Source organism: Panthera tigris, chromosome A1 (assembly GCF_018350195.1).
Source record: "Panthera tigris isolate Pti1 chromosome A1, P.tigris_Pti1_mat1.1, whole genome shotgun sequence".
Taxonomy (NCBI): Eukaryota; Metazoa; Chordata; class Mammalia; order Carnivora; family Felidae; genus Panthera; species Panthera tigris.
In genome coordinates, this window is record NC_056660.1 from 151,994,291 (window position 1) to 152,014,805 (window position 20,515).

A 20,515-nucleotide genomic window follows, 5' to 3' on the forward strand; every position below is an offset into this window, starting at 1 on the left:
TAAAGATCTTCCCTATCCTAATGTCTTAAACATGATTTAAAATTTCAATACACATGTGTTTCCATTTTTCAAATTTAGGTCTTTAATCCATTTGGAATTTATTTTTATATTGTCAGGGACCTTTTTTCTCACATCAACAATTAGAATATATACCAAATAACTCATCTTTTATCCATTGATTTAAAATGCAATATTTATAACTAGCAAAAATTTATATGGGCATTTTCTGGATTCTCCATTCTTGTCCATGGATTTGATGTCTTATTTATTACACATTTTCAAAACTGTACTTCACATAGGGAATATTTATAAGAAATTAAATAGGAATTTGCTGTTAGAAAAAAATACCAACTAGAGATTGAAATAAAATGTCCACTTTAATATTTATCACACAAATTTTTACTTACACTTATCTTAAAATTATAAGAAGACAATGTGTACATGTCACAATCATATTACTATTCATATAAGAACAACTACACATAATCATTTACTCAACTATATCAGAATAACACAAGATTTTTGTTTGTTTTAGACTTCTTAGTTAAAAGGAAACACCAAATAAGGAAAATGAGTTTCCAAAGATTCAGTTATTAACAATACAAATAAAAATTATTTCTAAATGTCTTACATTTGACAACTCTGAATTATACTTACATACTATTATTTCCAAAAATCATAAGTTACAATGCGGGTCACTGTCAGGGTGAAAATATATTTTTTAAAGCTTCTTTTAAAATATGCTATTATTAGGCTTAACATCACTTGATTTACTCTTGGCACATGTGGCATCTGGGAAAGTAAAAATACACTTTGCCAATTTTATGTTATTGTGCAGATATAAGAGAAAGAGCACAGTTTGGGAGGAAGACAGACCTGTGTTCAATTACCAGCTTTGTCCAAAGTTTTGTTGTGTTTGGCTGGTCAATTACTTCTTGGCACTGGGGCCAGGATTAAACTGAATAATGCATATTTTAAAATGCATAGCATGAGCACTAAATGGATGACAGATCCTTTCCCCAATTTATTCACACTGAAGCAAAAGCAAAATATCACAGTCTTATGTGTTTGTATAATTTGAAAAACAAAAAAAAGTTGGAGATTTAAAAATAAAACTAACATGTTTTGAAAAATTGTACTTTTAAGAAATAAAGAAAGCCTTCATCAGGTTCAAATATTTCTCAGTAAAACTTAGTGCCTACTATACCCTGATTTTTTTTTTAAGTCCTAAGGTATGATAAAATGGTCAATGGTTAAGGACTTTTGGTTTTCTTTTGTGCTACTGATATAAAAATAATGGCTATATTTAAGGCTCATTAAGTGATTGTAGTTGCCCTGAACCAAATCTATACTCTTCATGCTGCATATCAACTGAAACCTACAGCCTTATATGAGTAGATTCCTTTGATGGCATGTGGCAGGACAGCTTGTCTGTCACTGAAGATGACTCATATACACCATCACAAACCCACCTGTCTCATGCTAAATACTTGGTATTTGGAGGATCTAAGATTCCTGAAAATTAAATTTAAATTGTCACAAGGAATAGCCTACTTAGGATAGCAATGCTTCCATCCCCGTTCTTGGATCTTTTTGTCCCCTACCCTGACGACCTAACAAATCATCTTTCCAAATATGACTGAAAAACCCCTCTTCCAGGAATCTCTTCCTAACCAAACTCCACACCCCTCCATGTTTGTCCCTGATACTCATGTGTAATTTGTATTAGCTTCAACCTACATATATTATTATTCATGTTTTGTTTGCCTTCTAGCTAAGATTCCATCTCTTTGACTTTTTAAGCTTCCACAGTGTTTAGCACAATACTGTGCATGTATGTATGTGACTGTGTGTATGAATGTGGGATATGTGTGTGGGTGTTGAATTAAAAAAAGACTAAAAAACCTGGGTGGGTTAAGGGTGGAAAAATTTTATAATTTTTCAGATATCAAAGTTGCTAAACTTTCTTAATACTAAACAATCTGATTTCCAAAGCTATCTCAGTTTGGTTTTGGACATGTCAATAATAAAAAGGCAGTGACAAAACTGCTTAAAAAACCTTTATGAAATATTCCAAAAGGCTTTTTAATAAATTATAAAGAGCACCAAACCAAAACATTTCACTAAAATAGTGGGCTAACCTTTCCTATAACTTTATAAATGTAGAGTTCTTTTCATTCAAGACAAAGAATACTGAACAGGAATAGGTGTTGTGAATCAGGATAAAAAAGGCAATTCACTCTAAGTCAATATCTAATGCACATTTTGCAGTTAATCTGAAAAGCCTTCCATGGTACATATGCATGTTATGATAAGTAAAAGAATGATTCATATCAGAATGTCGTAGATCTCTATAGTTGTTGTGATATTATAAAATATGACACATATACTGAAGCTGCTATTTAACAAGAAAAATTTTGTTTATAATAGCTGTTAATATTAAAATAGGATATAATAAAAAATTATTTTCAATGTGTATATTTTCAAATTTCCCTGACAGTGTCCTTTTGAGAAATCTGACAATTTGTAATTATATTACAGACATTTGAATTTCATTTTTATGATTGAAAATATTACACGCACATAATGACAAACAACACTGTGTGGTAGCTTTTGACTGAAGCACTCTGCAATTTATATTTAAAGCTTTGCAACAAAACAAAATTCATTGTACTCTTTGTAAGTAAAATTACACAGCATATAATACGCTATAATTACATTAAGAATAAATAAATGAAGCATAAAAATTCTGTGCTATACCAATGGATTGTTTTAGCTGTCATTCTAAATATTAATTTATATGTTTGTATTGAGTTCTAATGTATTTTAAACTCAAGAACCTTTATCTTTAAATAATATATTAAAATATCAAGTTTGGAGTATAAACATAAAACTTTATGCCTCTTTTTCTAGGTCATCTAGGAAATAAAATAAGAGAAATGGGAAGTAAGGATGATAGTTCTTTCTGTTACTATGCCTCCTTACTTCCCCATATATTTCTATGTTGTTTCTGGATATTACAAGATGACAATTATTACAAGATGACAGCTTGGCAAATTATAAGCTTATTTAAATGATTTCTTATTTGAAAGAAAGAAAAATTTTTAATGAAGAGCTTCCTTTTTGGGCTTACTCATTCTCAACCTTTTTTTTTTTCTCTAATAAAGCATTTCTTGAAATGCTCACTATTACTCATTTTAAACAGCACAAAATGAATTGAATTTACAGAATTAATCAAAATAGGTTATCAGTGTAGATACTAGGGTGAGGTCCTAGAATTTGTTACACGTAAGGCTAAACTTGCAAGAGATCGCATGGCAAAAGTAGAAACTTTGTGACATATGCCAGCTTTTGAAATATAGTTAGAAGCCAATCGAAAAAGCCTTTCAGCACCAAAGGTATTGAAATGCCCAGGAAGCACCTTCTCTACCAGACCTCTGTCCACTAATTCTATCAGACGTTCACAGGTTCCAACATAGTCACTTATCCTGCTGTATGGAAGCCAGTCAATCAGTGATCCATCATACACGACGTCTCCACTGAAGAGAATCTTTCGGTCTTTGTCATGTAAGCAAATACTGCCCCTGGAGTGACCAGGCATGTGCATAACAGTGAGCTGTCTGTCACCAAGGTTGATCACATCCCCTACAAATGGAAACAGAATTTACAGATAAACATGTTGTATACTTGACTTCAATCACTTAAAGAATAAAAGAAAAGAACATTAAATGTTTTCAAAAAGGTCGGGAAGGATAACACTTATTTTACTTTTATTTCAAAAATACAGTATTTCTTAATGGTGATTTAAAAATAATTTGCATATATTTCATTTCTATTGTTTGCTTAACCAGTGTTTGTCAAAGTGAATTATGTGGAACACTATTTTTTCAGGTTGTTATGATACATAAAAGAAAAGATTCTGTAGTCAAATAATTTGGAAACATTTCTTCAAAGAAAGTTAAGTAGCTTTTTTTCTGCAAGGCTTCTGAGAACTTTTTAATATACTAATGTACATTGTAGATATACACAAGGGAGATAGGGTTATACCATTTCTCAAACTTATTTGACCACAACACTTTTATTTTTTAGTACATCCTTGGTACCAGTATCCTGATGACACGATTCATGAATGCTACTCTATATTTTGCCCCTTCTTTTGTCACCCTGTGAAAATTAAGCCTTGAAGAATCAGTACAAATGATCATGCTCTGGCTATTGTTGTTGCTATGAGTAATAAATTATCTTTAGTCTCCTGCCAGAATCTATTAAACCCTGGCAGGCTAATTTGCAAATCAGGTAAAATCTCACACTCTTCCCAGTTATTTGATAGTGAGAGGAAATTGAGGTATAAATGCAAAATTACTGTTTCACTGGTTTTAAATCACTGGTTTTACTAACTTAAGTAAATCACTGGTTTACATATTGTTATGTTTAGTTCAAACACATATACACAGAAAAAATCAAAGACATAGAGTTAAAAAGTTAATGGGGAATAAAAACAGTGTAATAATAGGAATTTGTGAAACCTAAAAGACAATGAAAGTGGAAAAGAGAGCTAAATAAGAAATGAGACAGGGGCGCCTGGGTGGCTCAGTCGGTTAAGCGGCCGACTTCGGCCCAGGTCATGATCTCGCGGTCCGTGAGTTCGAGCCCCGCGTCAGGCTCTGTGCTAACAGCTCAGAGCCAGGAGCCTGTTTCAGATTCTGTGTCTCCCTCTCTCTGACCCTCCCCCGTTCATGCTTTGTCTGTCTCTGTCTCAAAAAAAATAAACGCTAAAAAAAAATTTTTTTTTAACAAAAAAAAGAAATGAGGCATAGAAAACAAATAACAGAATGGCAGACCTAAATTCAACTATATCAATAATTACATTGAATATGAATGGGATAAGGCAGACATTGTCAAACTAGATTTAAAAAGCAGGATACATATGCAGTCTACAAGAGAGGAACTATAAGATATAAGACAAACAGAGGTTGAAAAAGTTATGCAATATAAATATTAGTAAGAGAACTAGAGTGGCTATATTAATATTAGACAAAATAAGGACTATTAGTAGAGAAAAGAGGTATATTAGGATATACATTAAGTCAACATACTAAAAAATTATACATGTACCTAAAACAGACACTAAAGATTCATGAAAAAAGTTTCAGTAAAAACTGACAGAATTAAGAATAAACAATTAACTGATTATGCTTAGAGATTAAAATATTCCTCTCTGAATAATCTGTCATACAAGTAGATAGAAAATCAGTAAGAATACAGAAGACCTGAACAACACTATCAAACAACTTAACCTAAGTGACATTTATACAACACTTTATCTTAAAACAGTAAAGTACACATTCGTTTTAATTGCACATGGAATATTCACCAGGCTACACAGCCATAAAGCAAGTCTCAGTAAATATGAAAGGAATAAAATCATAAAAATATGTTCTTTGACTATAACATAATTAAATTAGAAATTAATAACAAAAATAAATATGGGAAATATCCAAATATACACAAAGTAAGCATCACACTTCTACCTAACTTAGGGATCAAAGATGAAATCACAGGAGATTAGAAAATCTCTTGAACTAATTATCAGAGAATACTATGAAAAATTATATGCCAACAAACTGGACAACCTGGAAGAAATGGACAAATTCCTAGACACCCACGCACTACCAAAACTCAAGCAGGAAAGAATAGAAAATTTGAACAGACCCATAACTAGTGAAGAAATGGAATCAGTTATCAAAAATCTCCCAACAAAGAAGAGTCTTGGGCCAGATGGCTTCCCTGGGGAATTGTACCAGACATTTAAAGCAGAGTTAATACCTATCCTTCTCAAGCTGTTCCAAAAAATAGAAATGGAAGGAAAATTTCCAGACTCATTCTATGAAGCCAGCACTACCTTGATTCCCAAACCAGACAGAGACCCCACAAAAAAGAATTACAGGTCAATATCCCTGATGAACATGGATGCAAAAATCCTCAACAAGATACTAGCAAATCGAATTCAACAGCATATAAAAAAGAATTATTCACCATGATCAAGTGGGATTCATTCCTGGGCTGCAGGGCTGGTTCAATATTCGCAAATCAATCAATGTGATACATCACATTAATAAAAGAAAGGATTTGAACCATATGATCCTGTCAACAGATGCAAAAAAATCATTTGACAAAACACAGTATCCTTTCTTAATAAAAACTGTCAAGAAAGTTGTGATAGAAGGAATACACTTAAACATCGTAAAAGCCATATATGAAAAGCCCACAGCTAATATCATCCTTAACAGGGAAAAACTGAGAGCTTTCCCCCTGAGATCAGGAACACGACAGGGATGTCCACTCTCACCACTGTTGTTTAAATAGTGTTGGAAGTGCTAGCATCAGCAATCCAACAACAAAAGGAAATCAAAGGCATCAAAATTGGCAAAGAAGAAACCAAACTTTCATTTTTCACAGACGACATGATACATGGAAAACCAGAAAGACTCCACCAAAAGATTGCTAGAACTGATACATGAATTCAGCAAAGTCTCAGGGTACAAAATCAATGCACAGAAATCTGTTGCATTTTTATACACCAATAATGAAGCAACAGAAAGAGAAATAAAGAAACTGATCCCATTTACAATTGCAGCAAGAACCATAAAATACCTAGGAATAAACCTAACCAAAGAGGTAAAAAAGATCTGGATGCTGAAAATTATAGAAAACTTATGAAGGAAATTGAAAAAGATACAAAGAAACTGAAAGACATTCCATGCTCATGGATTGGAAGAATAAATATTGTTAAAATGTCAATACCACCCAAAGCAATCTACACATTCAATGCAATCTCAATCAAAATTGCACTGGCATTCTTCTCAAAGCTAGAAAAAACACTAAAATTTGTATGGAACCACAAAAGACCCCGAATAGCCAAGGTAATATTGAAGAAGAAAACCAAAGTGGGACACCTCACAATCCCAGACGTTAGCCTCTACTACAAAGCTGTAATCATCAACAGTATGGTATTGGCACAAAAACAGACACAGAGACCAATGGAATAGAATAGACATTCCAGAATTGGACCCACAAATGTATGCTCAATTAATCTTTGACAAAGTAGGAAAGAGTATCCAATGGAAAAAAGAAAGTCTCTTTAGCAAATGGTGCTGGGAGAACTGGACAGCAATATGCAGAAGAATAAAACTAGACCACTTTCTTGCCCATATACAAAAATAAGCTCAAAATGGATGAAAGACCTAAATGTGAGGCAGGAAACCATCAAAACCCTCGAGGAGAAAGCATGCAAAAACTTCTTTGACCTCAGCCACAGCAATTTCTTGCTCAACACATCTCCAAAGGCAAGGGAATTAAAACCAAAAATGAACTATTGGGACCTCATCAAGATAAAAAGCTTCTGTACTGCAAAGGAAACAATCAACAAAACTAAAAAGCAACCGATGGAATGGGAAAAGATATTTGCAAGTGACATACCAAATCAAGGGTAGTATCCCAAATCTATAACTTACCAAACTCCACACCAGAAAAACAAAGAATCCAGTGACGAAATGGGCAGAAGACACGAATAGACACTTATCCAAAGAAGACATCCAGATGGCCAACAGGCACATGAAATTATGCTCAACATTATTCATGATCAGGGAAATACCAATCAAAACCACACTGAGATACCACCTCACATTGGTCAGAGTGGCTAAAATGAACAACTCAGGAAACTACAGATGCTGGCGAGGATGTGGAGAAACAGGAACCTTCTTGCACTGTTGGTGGGAATGCAAACTGGTACAGCTGCTCTGAAAAACAGTGTGGAGGTTCCTCAAAAAGCTAAAAGTAGAATTACCCTACAACCCAGCAATAGCACTACTAGGAATTTATCCAAGGGATAGAGAAGTGCTGATTCATAAGGGGCACATGTACCCTAATGTTTATAGCAGCACTTTCAACAATAGCCAAATTATATAAAAAGCCTAAACGTCCATCAACTGATGAATGGATAAAGAAGATGTGGTTTATATGTATAATGGAATACTACTTGGCAATGAGGAAGAATGAAATCTGGCCCTTTGTAGCAACATGGCTGGAACTGGAGAGTATAATGCTAAGTGAAATAAGTCAGGCAGAGAAGGACAGATATCACATGTTTTCACTCATATGTGGATCTTGAGAAACTTAACAGAAGACCATGGGGGAAAGGAAAGGGAAAAAAAATAGTTATAAACAGAGAGGAAGGGAGGCAACCCATAAGAGACTCTTAAATACAGAGAACAAACTAAGGGTGGATGGGACGGTGGGGGAGAGGGGAAAATGGGTGATGGGCATTAAGGAGGGCACTTGTTGGGATGAGCACTGGGTGTTGTATGTAAGCAATGAAGCATGGGAATCTAACCCAAAAACCAACAGCACACTTTACACTCTGTATATTAGCTAATTTGACAATAAATTATATTAAAAAATATCTTGAACTGAATGAAAATAAAAACAAAATATATCACACCTAATCGGCTGCTGGTAACACAATACTTAGAAAAAAAATTATTGCTTTAAATGCTTATTTGTAAAGGATTAACTGTTTAAAATCAAAGTTTCTATCTTAAGAAGTTAGGAAAAGAAGCAAATCAAATACAAAATGTTAAGGAATAAATAAAGGCCAGAGCAGAAATAAATGAAATAAGAAACAAATATCAATAGAAAAAAATAAAAGAAACTAATAGGTGGCTCATTGAAAAGAGCAACAAAAATGATAAACTCCACTGGCTAGACAAAAAAATTAGAGAAAACATAAATTGCAAAAATCAGGAATGAAAGAAGGAATATCACTATAGACCCTAAGGAAATGAAAAGGAGGATAAGGGAATATTATGAACAACAAATTTGACAACTTAGTTGAAATAAACAAATTCTTAGAAAGGGACAAATTATCAAAAGTGATTGAAGAAGAAAAAGAAAATCTATGTAGACCTATCAAGCAAAGAAATTGATTAATAATTTAAATCTCCCCACAAAGAAAAGTCCAGGCTCAAAGATGGTTTCTGTCAGTCACTCAAGACAGGGAAAGTAACCATAAATGGATTATTTCTCAGCAATAGAAAGGAATGAATAAGAGATACAACATGGACGAATCTCCAAAACACCATTCCAAATGAAAAAGACAGACACAAAGACCATATATGATTGCATTTGTAGAAACTTAAGAAAAAATATATATAGTAATACAAAACAGATCAGTGAGGCCAAGAGTGGGAGCAGGGATTGTCCTAGTCTTGTCGTGAATCCCAGTAAGAATGTTAAGATGGAATCAGACACTCCCAGCTTTCTCTGCATTCCAGTCTTAACGGGCCAGACTCCTTTACAATATAATTGTTCCAGAATTAAAGTGCCTCTGAGAATCACAAACTACTGTCATTTACCGTATGACTGGCAGGTAAGGTAAAGAAATTATAGCCAGGTTGGTTTAATAATAGAGCTTTTGTCGACCCATTTTTTCATAAGTGTATAGAAAGGAAAGGAGGAAGGAAGGAAGTGAAGGAAGTTGAATCCTAAAAAAAAAAAAAAAAAAAAAAAAAAGGAGAAGCTGTGGATAATTACCAATGCAGGGATAGAGTCTTATTGATCTTTGGTTATATCCAGGTGGTATTCAAAGTATTTAGCAACAGATAAGTTGTGAGTGCCCACCTATCAAAATGGATACCAACTGTAAGCAGTTGATAAGGCCATAATGGGTGAGCATTAGATTCTTCCAATACCTTATAGCTTTGTAAATGCCTCCCCTATGCTTATAATGCTCACTTGTAGAATTTCAATAAGACCTCTCCTACAAGACTCAAAATTGCCTATGACATATATCCATATATAAATAAATACCACATAGAAAAGCATATAATACACACACACACACCCTATGCTTCCAAGCCCTCACCCTGACCCAGTTGTCATTAGATTCCAACCATACTAGACCTTTCTTGGCTTCCCAAATACCCTTTCCCATCTTGGTAACCCCATATTTTTATTTCATTTTTTAATCAAAGAAACATATGTACACATCTCAAAATATTTCAGAAGGGCTTAAAATGTAAGAAAAAGTTATTTGCCCCATTCTGACTCTAGCTCCAATCCTGCTACCAAGAATCAACCACTTTTTAACAATTTTAGCTATTTCTTCCGGTAGCTGCCTCTACTACATATATTTATCTCTAAAATTTTTTTATATTTCATTTCTTGATTTACTAATTAGATATACTATACTGATTTCATTCACATATTACCATTTCTTGGTTTTTAAATTTTAGATTTTGTTGACTTCCACTATAAAATATAAGAATCTTTAGCTCTCTTTACCCCTCACTCTCCACTTACCAACACCACTCTTGCATATATTTCTTGTCCAAAAGAGTAACGATTTAACTGCTCCAGTGTGGAGCTCTTTATGCCTGGCATAGTATCATTGTCAGAACGTCATTTTTGCCATCATCCTGATGTTTCCTTTCAACTTTTTCTTGTATTTGATCTCCTGTTTCCTGTATTCCATATCTTCCTCTTGCTTTACTTCCTTATTTTGAAGGGAGTAAATAGGATAAAATTATATCTTGGTAACTTTCTAAGTAACAGCAAGTAACAGCAATCTTTTTTGATAACCTGATTGTTAGTGAAATGGATGTAAAATTCTGAGTTGGAAATAAATTTTATTCAAATAAGGCATAGCTCTTCTTTTCTAGCTCTAAAGCCATTATGATCTGTATAGATGACATTTTAATTTCTGGAAACTTGCTTCCAGTATTCTGAAATTTTACAATAATGTGCCTTGGGTTGGATGTGTTTTCATTCATCATGCTAGGAACTCTGTGGGCTCTTTTAATCTGAAATTTTACATCTCTTAATTGTGGGATATTTTCTTGAATTATCGCTATTATCCTTTCTTTTCTTCCATTTTCTCTACTCTATCTGTGCTTCTATTATTCCAGTGTTGAATTTTCCAAATGGGTCCTCTACTGGTTCTCTTCTCGTTTTCATTTTACCTTTCTTCTCCTTTTTTTTTAAGTTTTTCAACTTTATCTTCAGTTCTTCTACTAAGAAACTTCTATCATTTTAAATTTCAAGAACTCGTGTGTGTGTGTGTGTGTGTGTGTGTGTGTGTCTGTGTGTGTGTGCATGTGCATACTGTTCTGTTGCTTATTTTTAAAGCATCCTAATGTCTCTTGAATACGTTGAATGCAGTAGCTTCTGTTATCCCCTGATGCTATTAATGATTGTCTTCCCCTCTCAAGTTGCTTTATGCTATTTGTTTTAGTATTTGATCTCATGTTAGACCATTTTCTAGGATTTTTCATAATGCTTGGTTGCCTATTTGAGAATGGTGGGGGGGGGGGTGAAAAGGCTGCTTGAAGCACATGCATTGGGCTTAATGATCAAGGCTGTGCTGTAGACAGACGACGCCAAAGATTGCTTAGGGATCAGCATCTTAGTTTTTCCTCTAGGGCTGGTCACATTAACCAGGTAAGATTCTTCCAGTTTGCTACTTGGCGGGGTAAAGACCTGGCTCTCATCCTTCTTGAAACTAACAAGGAACATACATACACATACACACATACATTCTCTCACTCTTTCTTCCTTATACGCCTGCACGCACGAGCACGCGCGCGCGCGCGCACACACACACACACACACTCCTCCTATTTTCCATACTGAATGCTGAGCTCAGTAGTACTTGGCATCCCTTAATCAACACTCCTCTGCTTTATTCTCCCCAGAGAACAAACTAAGTGCATGGACATTCCAGAGTTTTCACAGCTTCTTAAATGGCTTTCAACCAATTCTACTTATTTTACTATTTATCTTTCCTTTGCCCCCACTAAGATACCATCTACTGCTAATTCCCGAGCCTTTTAAAGCTCCTACAGTGCAAACTGGATTGGCTCTTGATTTCCCATTGCTGGCAGAAGATAAAACTGCTGACTCAGTCATTACATTTACATCAGCATTCAAAATAGTTCAATATGGATTTATACTTAAAACAGACAAACCAAGGTCCTTTTATTACAGGCTTAGGTTTCGGATGGAGTAGTTTTCAATCTGCTACTTTTCTAGGGTCTATTTTTTGTTTTTAACCTCCCCAAGTGACTTAAGTCTGCCTGTCATAACTGTGTAATTATCTTGATGACTGGGCAAATTAATTAAACATATATAAGGGGTCAAAATGTCTCCACTTCATATCATTTGACTATTGTGGAAAATAGATAAAAAGACATATGGTACTATATTAAGAATAGTACTATAGAAGGTACTATAGGGTTTATCTATCTTCTTATAGGAGGATACTATTTCACTATTCATAGGGGGAGTTATTTTTCCATCAAAGATGATAAATGATGATCTCTCCCTGACCCTCCTTTGCAAGTTAGTTTTTGGGTTAGTCATACAGCACAGATTTATGCTTCCTCATGACAGGTGATCATCAATTCACTAAATGAAATGTAATAAACTAATGACTTCAGGCTCCTTATGTTCTAACCAAAGCAACAGCTGTATGCTGTTCAGATATGGGCTCATCATGTATATGTGTAACCATGTATGAATTTTTCATATAAATATTTTATATCTCCTTCCAGCCATCTGGATTATGATAACAGCAAGTCAGCTGGCCACATTATTCAGAAGAGAAAGGAAATTAATATTCCTGAGAAAAGAGAAAATTAGATACTACTTGAGAGGATGAGGCATTCTGCTTCTAATGAAAAACAACTTTTGATATAACACAATATTCTCAGCTTTAAGTGTTTGGTAAATATTAAGCTTTTTTTTTTTTTTCACACCTTCAAAGGCTTAAAGCACCACACAGATAGCTTGCAGGCCCCCTGTATTTCCAAAATGCTATAATTCTATCATAAACTGGGATTTAGGAAACCTGGATTCTAGTCTCAGCTCTTTTCCAAACTGGCTATGTGATCTCAGGCATGATAATTCAGGCCTGCTTGAACTCTTCATCTATAAAACAATAATTCTTATCGTTCTTTCACCATTGATTTCCTATTGTTGGCACAGAAGGAAAAGTGAATAAATCAGAAGTAATTTATTCATTCAGACAACTGTAATGTATTTTAAATACTAATTTAAACATTTTTTGGTCTCAGTGCCACAATTAATTTAATCTTAATACCCATCAACTACATGGAAATCCTAACTCTAAAAAGTATCACTTTTATCAAGAAATACAAAGAACACTGTAAATGTACTTTTCTTTCATCTTAAATTGTCAGATGATATAAGACTCCCATCTAAATCAGTCTCTTTTTTTTTAATCTTTAGATTTGAAATTTTAATGAAGAGGCTTTGTGGGTGGGATGTGAGGTATGGAATCTTGCTTTCTATTTTTTATATTTCAAGTGCTCAAGATCTCATCTAGAAGATAAACTGATTTTTGTAAAATATTTAATCATTTGTCATAATGGTCCTTCATAAAGTAAGCTTATTGTACTGCAGCAACAGGATTTTTCTATCTCCTAGAGGAATGTTTTAATAAATTAAATTGGCAATTAAAATGGTTTCAAGATAAAAATGAGAGAAGGGGGTTTCATATCCTACTTATAATTACAATATATTTATGGGATAGAATTTATGATCTGCATGCGTTGATCTATTGTGCCTTGGTTCAAATCCTAGCTTTTGTCACTATCTTGCTCTCTGGACTCTAGGCAAGCCATTTAATTAGGGGTCAGCCACCTCACTTCAAATATGTTGTGAAGATAAAATGAAATCAACAAAAATATTCTAAAAAGAAAAAAGGAAATTTAATATACAAATATTGTATTGTGGCTAATTAACTCAATTATTTAAGTGCCTGCTTGGCGTTGAGAGGGCTGGGACCCTACTCTGTTGTATTTTATTCCATTAGTTTCTCTCTGATCCCCATCCTTTCTTTTACAGAGCCAGAGGCCCAAGGCTACCCATGCATTAGTCGGTATACTTCACCATCACCGGAAATAACCTCATTAATCTTTCTCAGGCCTTGCTTTAAACCAGACCATGTATCTGTCATAATGTTAAGACTCACATTCTCTACTTTTTATGTTCACTATCAAGCTTTTTCTCTAATGAGGCAACATCAAGAACAGAAATCTATCTGGAAGATAAGGATGCACAAGTAGATAAGAACCACTGCTCCCTAATGGCTTTCTAAACCTACAGGTGGGAATTGTTCATATCCAGTGGTGACGCCGACAGAGAGCGGATGAAGTCAGCTGTTCTCAAAAGCATAGAGCCTGTCATGCACTCGGTGAGGACTCATTCCTTAAAAGTCTTTTCGCTATAAAAGCGCCTGGAAATCTGGCAAGTGTTCAGGAAAAGAATGTAAAATCCCTAGTCACAAGCCTCTGTAGTGTTACTACTATACCTTACACAGGAATCTGACTAGGGGGTGGGGCCGGCTTTCATTTGAGTACTTGGCTTTGCCACACAGTGCCAGAACTGGTCTGTGGTAAGGAAGGCTTCGAGGGCCTTGGCTCAGATCGAGTAGGCGTTTACTCAGGGAAGGGAGAAACAGTAGTGGTGTTTCTGCGATGTGACAAAACAAACCAGCTTACAGCCACGCACGTCTGCAACATGCATCCCTCGAACAGTTTTTCCCAATCCCTTCCCTTAAAGAGAGCGCGCGCCCGTGAGGGCCCATTACCATCCTGCAGGATGAGAGTGGGCTGCACCGCCTGCACTCGGAACTGCCTGGCCCTCCAGCCCGGGCTGGGCGCCCGCACCACCTCACTGTCGGACAGCCAGGTCACGGTCTCAAAGTTGTCCCCGCGAGCCAGCGCCTCGGCCTCGGCGTGATGCACGGCCACCCGGTCGAACTGGTAGAGGCCGCCGGAGTGGTCGAAGTGCACGTGTGTGGCCACGGCCAGCAGTGGCCGGCACGCCGCGTCCTCTTTGGCCCCGTGATCCTGCAAGAGGCCGGAGGAGTACAGGTACTCCGGGAGGCTGCGCAGCCCCAGGCCCGTATCGATCACCACATCCTGCTCGGAACCACGCACCAGCCAGATGTTGGCGCGGTTGCCCGACTCATAGAAGCGTTCCTGAATCCAAAAGATGCCGTCGCCCAGGGACTTGTGGGCGTACCACTCCAGCGCGGACATGCTGGGCAGGGGTGCGGTCTGGCCGAGTGGGTGTAAGGGTGTGTGCCTCCTGCAAGCTGTCCAGACGCGAGGCGCTGCGGCGGTGTGGAGCGGTCAGCCCGCAGCAAGGGAGGAGGGGCAGAGCGCGGAGAGGGCGGGGGATTCGGGAGGTGCGGGTTTGGGGGGTGAGGTGGGGGAGAACTAGGAGGAAGGACGCGCCGAGTCGCGGCCTGGAGAGTCTGCACGCACCCTCCAGCCAGGTCTGCAGAGAGTGGCGGCTGCTTTGCCCGCGCCTAGGCGCTGGAGTAATCTCGGCTTCAGTACTGCAGCACAAAGGAGCGTTAACGCAGGGGCACTGCAGCAGACTGGAGACCCAGAAGGAATCGCTCTTCACCCCGGGGGTCTGACTGCAGAGGCCAGGGGAGGTGCCAGGTCCTCCCACCCACTGCGCTCCGGCAAGCGCACTTCCAGCCAGCGCCGAAAGAGTCAGGCCAAACCGGATGGAGAAGTACGGCGCCTGCCAAGGGCTAAAAAGCTCCTTGCCCAGGGGGGCGGGGCCTAGAGAGAGAGTGGGCGGGGCTAACTGTTGGGGATCGGAACCAGGCTCTGAGCCCGCGTGGAGGGCGGAGCGCGTTTCTCTAGAGGTGGAACCGGTATCCCAGCGCTCGCGCCTTCTGTGTGCACCCCTTCCTTGCCGGCCGGCACTTTGGGTGCACAGTTTTACCCAAGCCTCGAGACAGCAGGTAACAGAGGGAGCAATTGAGGGGTTGGGAGGCGATGGAGAGGGTAGAGAGAAGTTAAAGGGGCACATGGAGAAGGTGGGGGAAGTCAGAGGTGGAGATTGAATAAAGCGCTTCAGGATTGAGGGTAGTTGGGAGATAGCTTTACCTTTCCCTTCTAATCCCTTCAAAATCTTTGAAAACCGCCCTTTCCCGATCTTAACGAGGCTCCACTTCCTGGACTGTTTGCAGTGAGTTAGAAGAGGATTTATGCTGTAACTGATGGTAGATTTTCAAATCTGGGGACTATGTGATTGGTTCAGGCACGAGTCATTGCCGCAGACTTGCTGCTATGGACAGACTATTCAGTATGTTTTCTTAACTCTTGGCACTTTAACCTGTATCGTGGGGAGAAGGGTTGTTAATAACGTCTTAATGCTCTTATAAAAAATGAAATTCTGTATTCCTTCCCCTACCCTCCATTTTTGGGGGGGGGTTAGTTTGTCAGCTCTTGAAAGAGAGCAAAGAAAGTTGGTAGAAAAGGCTCAACTAAGTAAAGGTGGAGGCAGTCGCACCTTGTGAGAACAGAAAACGTGGATAATATCTGGGTGTGGCCCAGCCCGCCATATAAATCACCCCCACTATGAACACCAGATCCCTGTATCCACCTAGCACCTCCCAGCTATTGAAACATCAAGTTAGGCTTCAAAAATTCCCTGGAGAACTTGATTAATTATAAAGAAACCCATGAGCTAGCTTTGTAAAAAGTAATTATGAAAACCCTTATTGTGGCAGCTACTAATAAACCTTCGTAGGAGAGATGTACTGTCCTCTCCTACACTCCTAAAAACCTTTGGTGGAGATGTAGCTTTTCTGAATATTTTCCTAATCTTCAGCCACTGTTTGGGGCTGTCCTTACATGCAAGTCCCTGAGCTAGATGATCTGTGAGAATAGTATTGAGTGGAAAAAAAAAAAAGAAAAGAAAAATAAGTCATGATTTGGGTTCTCAAGAATTTGAGGGAAGATGATATTTATGCACACCTATTTGCAATATAAAACAGTATGGTGTATATACGACAGAGGAAGTAAAAACTAGGTGCTATAAGGATACAGATGAAAAGGATTATTGAAGAGTAGCATTTGAGCAGGGCTTAAAAGACCAGTTTGTCAGGATGCTCTCAGCTGGGAAGTACAGAGCTTTCTGTAGTTTAGACATTTTTCCCATAGGCAGAGGGAAACCGCTGTAGGAGAAATGGAGAGATATCCTTACTAGGCCATGAGCTCAGCAATAATTCACCCAGTATTTGTTGGACTTTTGCCAGGCTCTGGTAAGTGATAGAGCATGGAAATGTAAGTCTTCAAGGAGGCCTTCATATTTACAGATCCATCTGCTTGTATCACACTCCCTTGGATGTCCATATTTTCTTAGTTCTCGACATGGTTCTTTCCATTTCCTGTGCTAGACTATGAGCTCCACAAGAGCAGAAACTTTGTTTTGTTCACTGCTATATTCCCAGTGTGCAGAAGATGGTCTGACACAGAGGGTGCTTAATAAATACTTGATGAATAGTTAATTGAAGGGCTTACTGGAGAGACAGACAAGAACTGGCAATCACAACATGATCTTTAAAAGGGTAATAAAAGCACTGTAGTACTTGGGAAACAGACAAGGGAGAGATCTGTCTCCTTGTTGGGTAGAGAAAATGGTCACAGAGAGGTGTCATTTGCACAGCATCTTAAATGGTGCCAGGCGTTGCGTAGTTGGATGCGGGAGGAAGGCATTCCAGGCAGAAGGAATGCTACATGCAAGAGCTGATGTAGCAGAGTAGAGAGTGGCTAGAGTGTGGTGTGTAGGGGGCAAGAGACAGAGAGTTAGACTCAAAGCTTTGTTAGGTAAGGAGAGTGACACATCAAGGTTTATGTTCTAGAGAGGTGACTGGAGAGTGGGTTGAAAGTGGGAGGCTGGCAATGGGAATTTATTTGTTCTGTGTTAGAGATGGTAAAGTCCTGAACAAAAGCAGAGGTCAAGGAAGGTGAATATGTAAGAGGATACAGCCAATATTCTTCTATAAGGGTATCAAGGAAGGTGGAGAGGAGGACAGCATGACTATCAGGTTCTGACTGGGACAATTGAGGTGTCATTTATCAGGAAAGATGCTGTGACCTGTCTTTTCGTGCCTCCCCCAGCTTCCATGCCTACTTACATCAGATTGTACATTCATTCACGTAGCCACTATGTACAAGGGGCAGTGTGAGATGTGGAAGACAACACATTTAGGCCAAAATCACAACTCGTAAAATGTTAGCACTAGGAGGAACTTCAGATATTACCTCAGCCTGTGATGTAGTGTTGTCTCTACAGTCAAACAGAATGGACTTTGCATTTCAGCTCTTGGATGTTTGAACAACACCCATCAAACCAGCTCAGAACAGTTCTGAACAGGAATTTTCAGGATTTCAGGAATCCAAAATAGAAGGATGATGCTTCTGATTTTATACTTTGAAAGTCAGTTAATTTTGCCATTGCTAATTCACTTCCTTGTAAAGATTAATAAAAGTATCTGTGGGATTAAAAAAGTGTTCAACTAGCCTGGGAATGTGTTTCAGGTAGTGTAATGTGGATGAATGGAGAATGGAAAGGTACCTGAGGCTTTAACCCAGTTTTGTCTTTGTTAGAAATTAACTGTGTGCCTTTAGGCAATCAACTAACCTCTCAGGGCTTCACTTTCCTCTTTTACAAAATGTGAAGTTTAATAGGAAGCAGTGGTTCTTTAAAAAAATTTTTTAACCATATTTATTTTTGAGAGACAGAGAGAGTGTGAGCGTGAGGGGCAAAAGAGAAGGAGTCTCAGAATCAGAAGCAGGCTCCAGGTTCTGAGCTGTTAGCACAGAACCTGACACATGACTTGAACCACAAGACCATGACCTGATCTGAAGTCAGTTACTTAACATACTGAGCCACCCAGGCACCCCAGAAAGCAGTGGATCTTAATTTACGCTATATGCTGTAAACTCTGGGAATGCTTTGAAAAGTCCTAATGCCTGAATCCCGTCTCCAAAGATTCTGATTTTGTTGTTCTGGTATGAAGCCTGAGTTTTGTTTGTACATTCTGATGCTTCTAGTGTACTTCCAGGTCTCCAACTTTATAGTTCTGGAAGTTTAAAAGAAAACAACAATGTTAATAGTAGGCTGACTGAATTGTACTTCTTTGGGTAGATTTTGCTCATGACACCATATGAAAGAAAGGAAGGAAAGAAGAGAGGAAGGAAAAGAAAGAGAAGGAAAGAGAGCTTAACATTAATTGCGGAGCTGTTGCTATATAGAGAGCACTGTGCTAGACAGTGGGGATATAAAATCTCTGTTAATACGGCCAAAGAAATAAATAAAACATAAGTGAAACTCCTTGCCTTTGGAAAAGGCCCATTTCCCCAAAGGTGCATTGTCTCTATTTCTTCCAAAATTGAAGAGTAGCAATATGTAACACCTCAATTTTTTAAAATGCACTTATTTTATTGGAGGATCTTTACAAGAGCGAAGTGGGGTGAAGCAACTGCTGTGGATTTTGTTAGGTAAGGAGAGTGACACATCAAGGTTTATGTTCTAGAGAGATGACTGGAGAGTGGGTTGAAAGTGGGAGGCTGGCAATGGGAATTTATTTGTTCTGTGTTAGAGATGGTAAAGTCCTGAACAAAAGTAGAGGTCAAGGAAGGTGAATATGTAAGAGGATACAGCTAATATTCTTCTATAAAGGTATCAAGGAGACTGGACTTAGACTGGATCTTCAGGTGAAAGGGGCTACTGTTAAGCAGGGAGGAAAATGGGGTAGATTGTAGTGGAGAGAATGGTAAACAAGACATGATGATACAAGGAGTCAGGAGTGCGGGCATCTTAAAAGGGCCCTGAATACTTGGGTAGGAAGTTTGGATTTAATCCTGTAGCGAAGAGGGAAGATGAGAAGACCGACATGATCAGAACTATGCCTTAGGATGAATAATGTGGAAGAATAAATTAAAACAAATAGGAAGAACAAGGGATACCACAAAACTTGCAGTCACTCAAAAGTGATGTAGAAAGAGGTTAAACTGGATTATGGTAGAGGAAATGGAAATGAAGGGACATTTTGAAGGAAGAATTAGGTGATTGATTCGATAGGAGGGGTAGAACAGAGTGAGGAATCAATATTGATGCACTCCAAGTCATCAAGTGTTGGTGACTGGGAAAATAACATTCTGTGGTTAGAAGCAGGGACATAATACCTAAAAGGCAAGCCAGTTGGTGTAGGGGGAAGATGACCTCAGTATTTTAAGTTTAAAGTGCTTTCCAAATATTCTTTTGATAGTGGGAACATGGGCTGAAACTCAAGACAAAGGTCAGTGTTGGAGATAATAGTATGGGAGAGGTCATCAAACCCTGCGTGCGGGTGTGTTTTCTGAAGACCAAAAAAAAAAAAGCAGAAGACCAAAGATTGAGCCTTAAGGAAATCCATATTTAGGAGGTTTAAGAAGAGAAGTAGCCAATAACAACAAAAAAAAACCCAGAGTTTTAATAAAGCCTAGGAAGGAGAGAATTTCAAAAGGGAGGAGGCCATAGCAAGTCATGTGCTTTGGAAGTCCAAGACATGAATGAGGACAAAATGCCAGTGGATTTTGCTCTTGGGAGCCATTGGGACCTTTGCATTTCAACATTTTTGTGA

At 37.9% G+C, this 20,515-nt stretch overlaps 2 protein-coding genes across 7 annotated transcripts in view; one reads left to right on the forward strand and one right to left on the reverse strand.

The window, feature by feature from the left end:
* Positions 1-396: 396 nt before the first annotated feature.
* On the reverse strand, positions 397-15,579 carry MBLAC2 (metallo-beta-lactamase domain containing 2). Its single transcript, XM_007079757.3, has 2 exons — positions 14,669-15,579; positions 397-3,645 (listed from the first exon to the last, which is right to left on the reverse strand). Exons 1-2 carry the CDS (start codon positions 15,120-15,122, stop codon positions 3,260-3,262), a joined length of 840 nt encoding a protein of 279 aa, XP_007079819.1. The 5' UTR covers positions 15,123-15,579; the 3' UTR covers positions 397-3,259.
* The window catches only part of POLR3G (RNA polymerase III subunit G), a 43,511-nt gene continuing 37,174 nt past the window's right edge, over positions 14,179-20,515 (forward strand). The window contains exon 1 of one of the 6 annotated variants that reach the window (XM_042989795.1): positions 14,179-14,272. The gene's annotated coding sequence lies outside the window, so the exon portion shown is untranslated. Of the gene's footprint in view, positions 14,273-15,587; positions 15,610-15,727; positions 15,845-16,031; positions 16,189-17,056; positions 17,150-20,515 lie in introns of those variants that run through there. The other 5 variants (XM_042989800.1, XM_042989806.1, XM_007079758.3 and 2 more) reach the window with 5 other exon arrangements.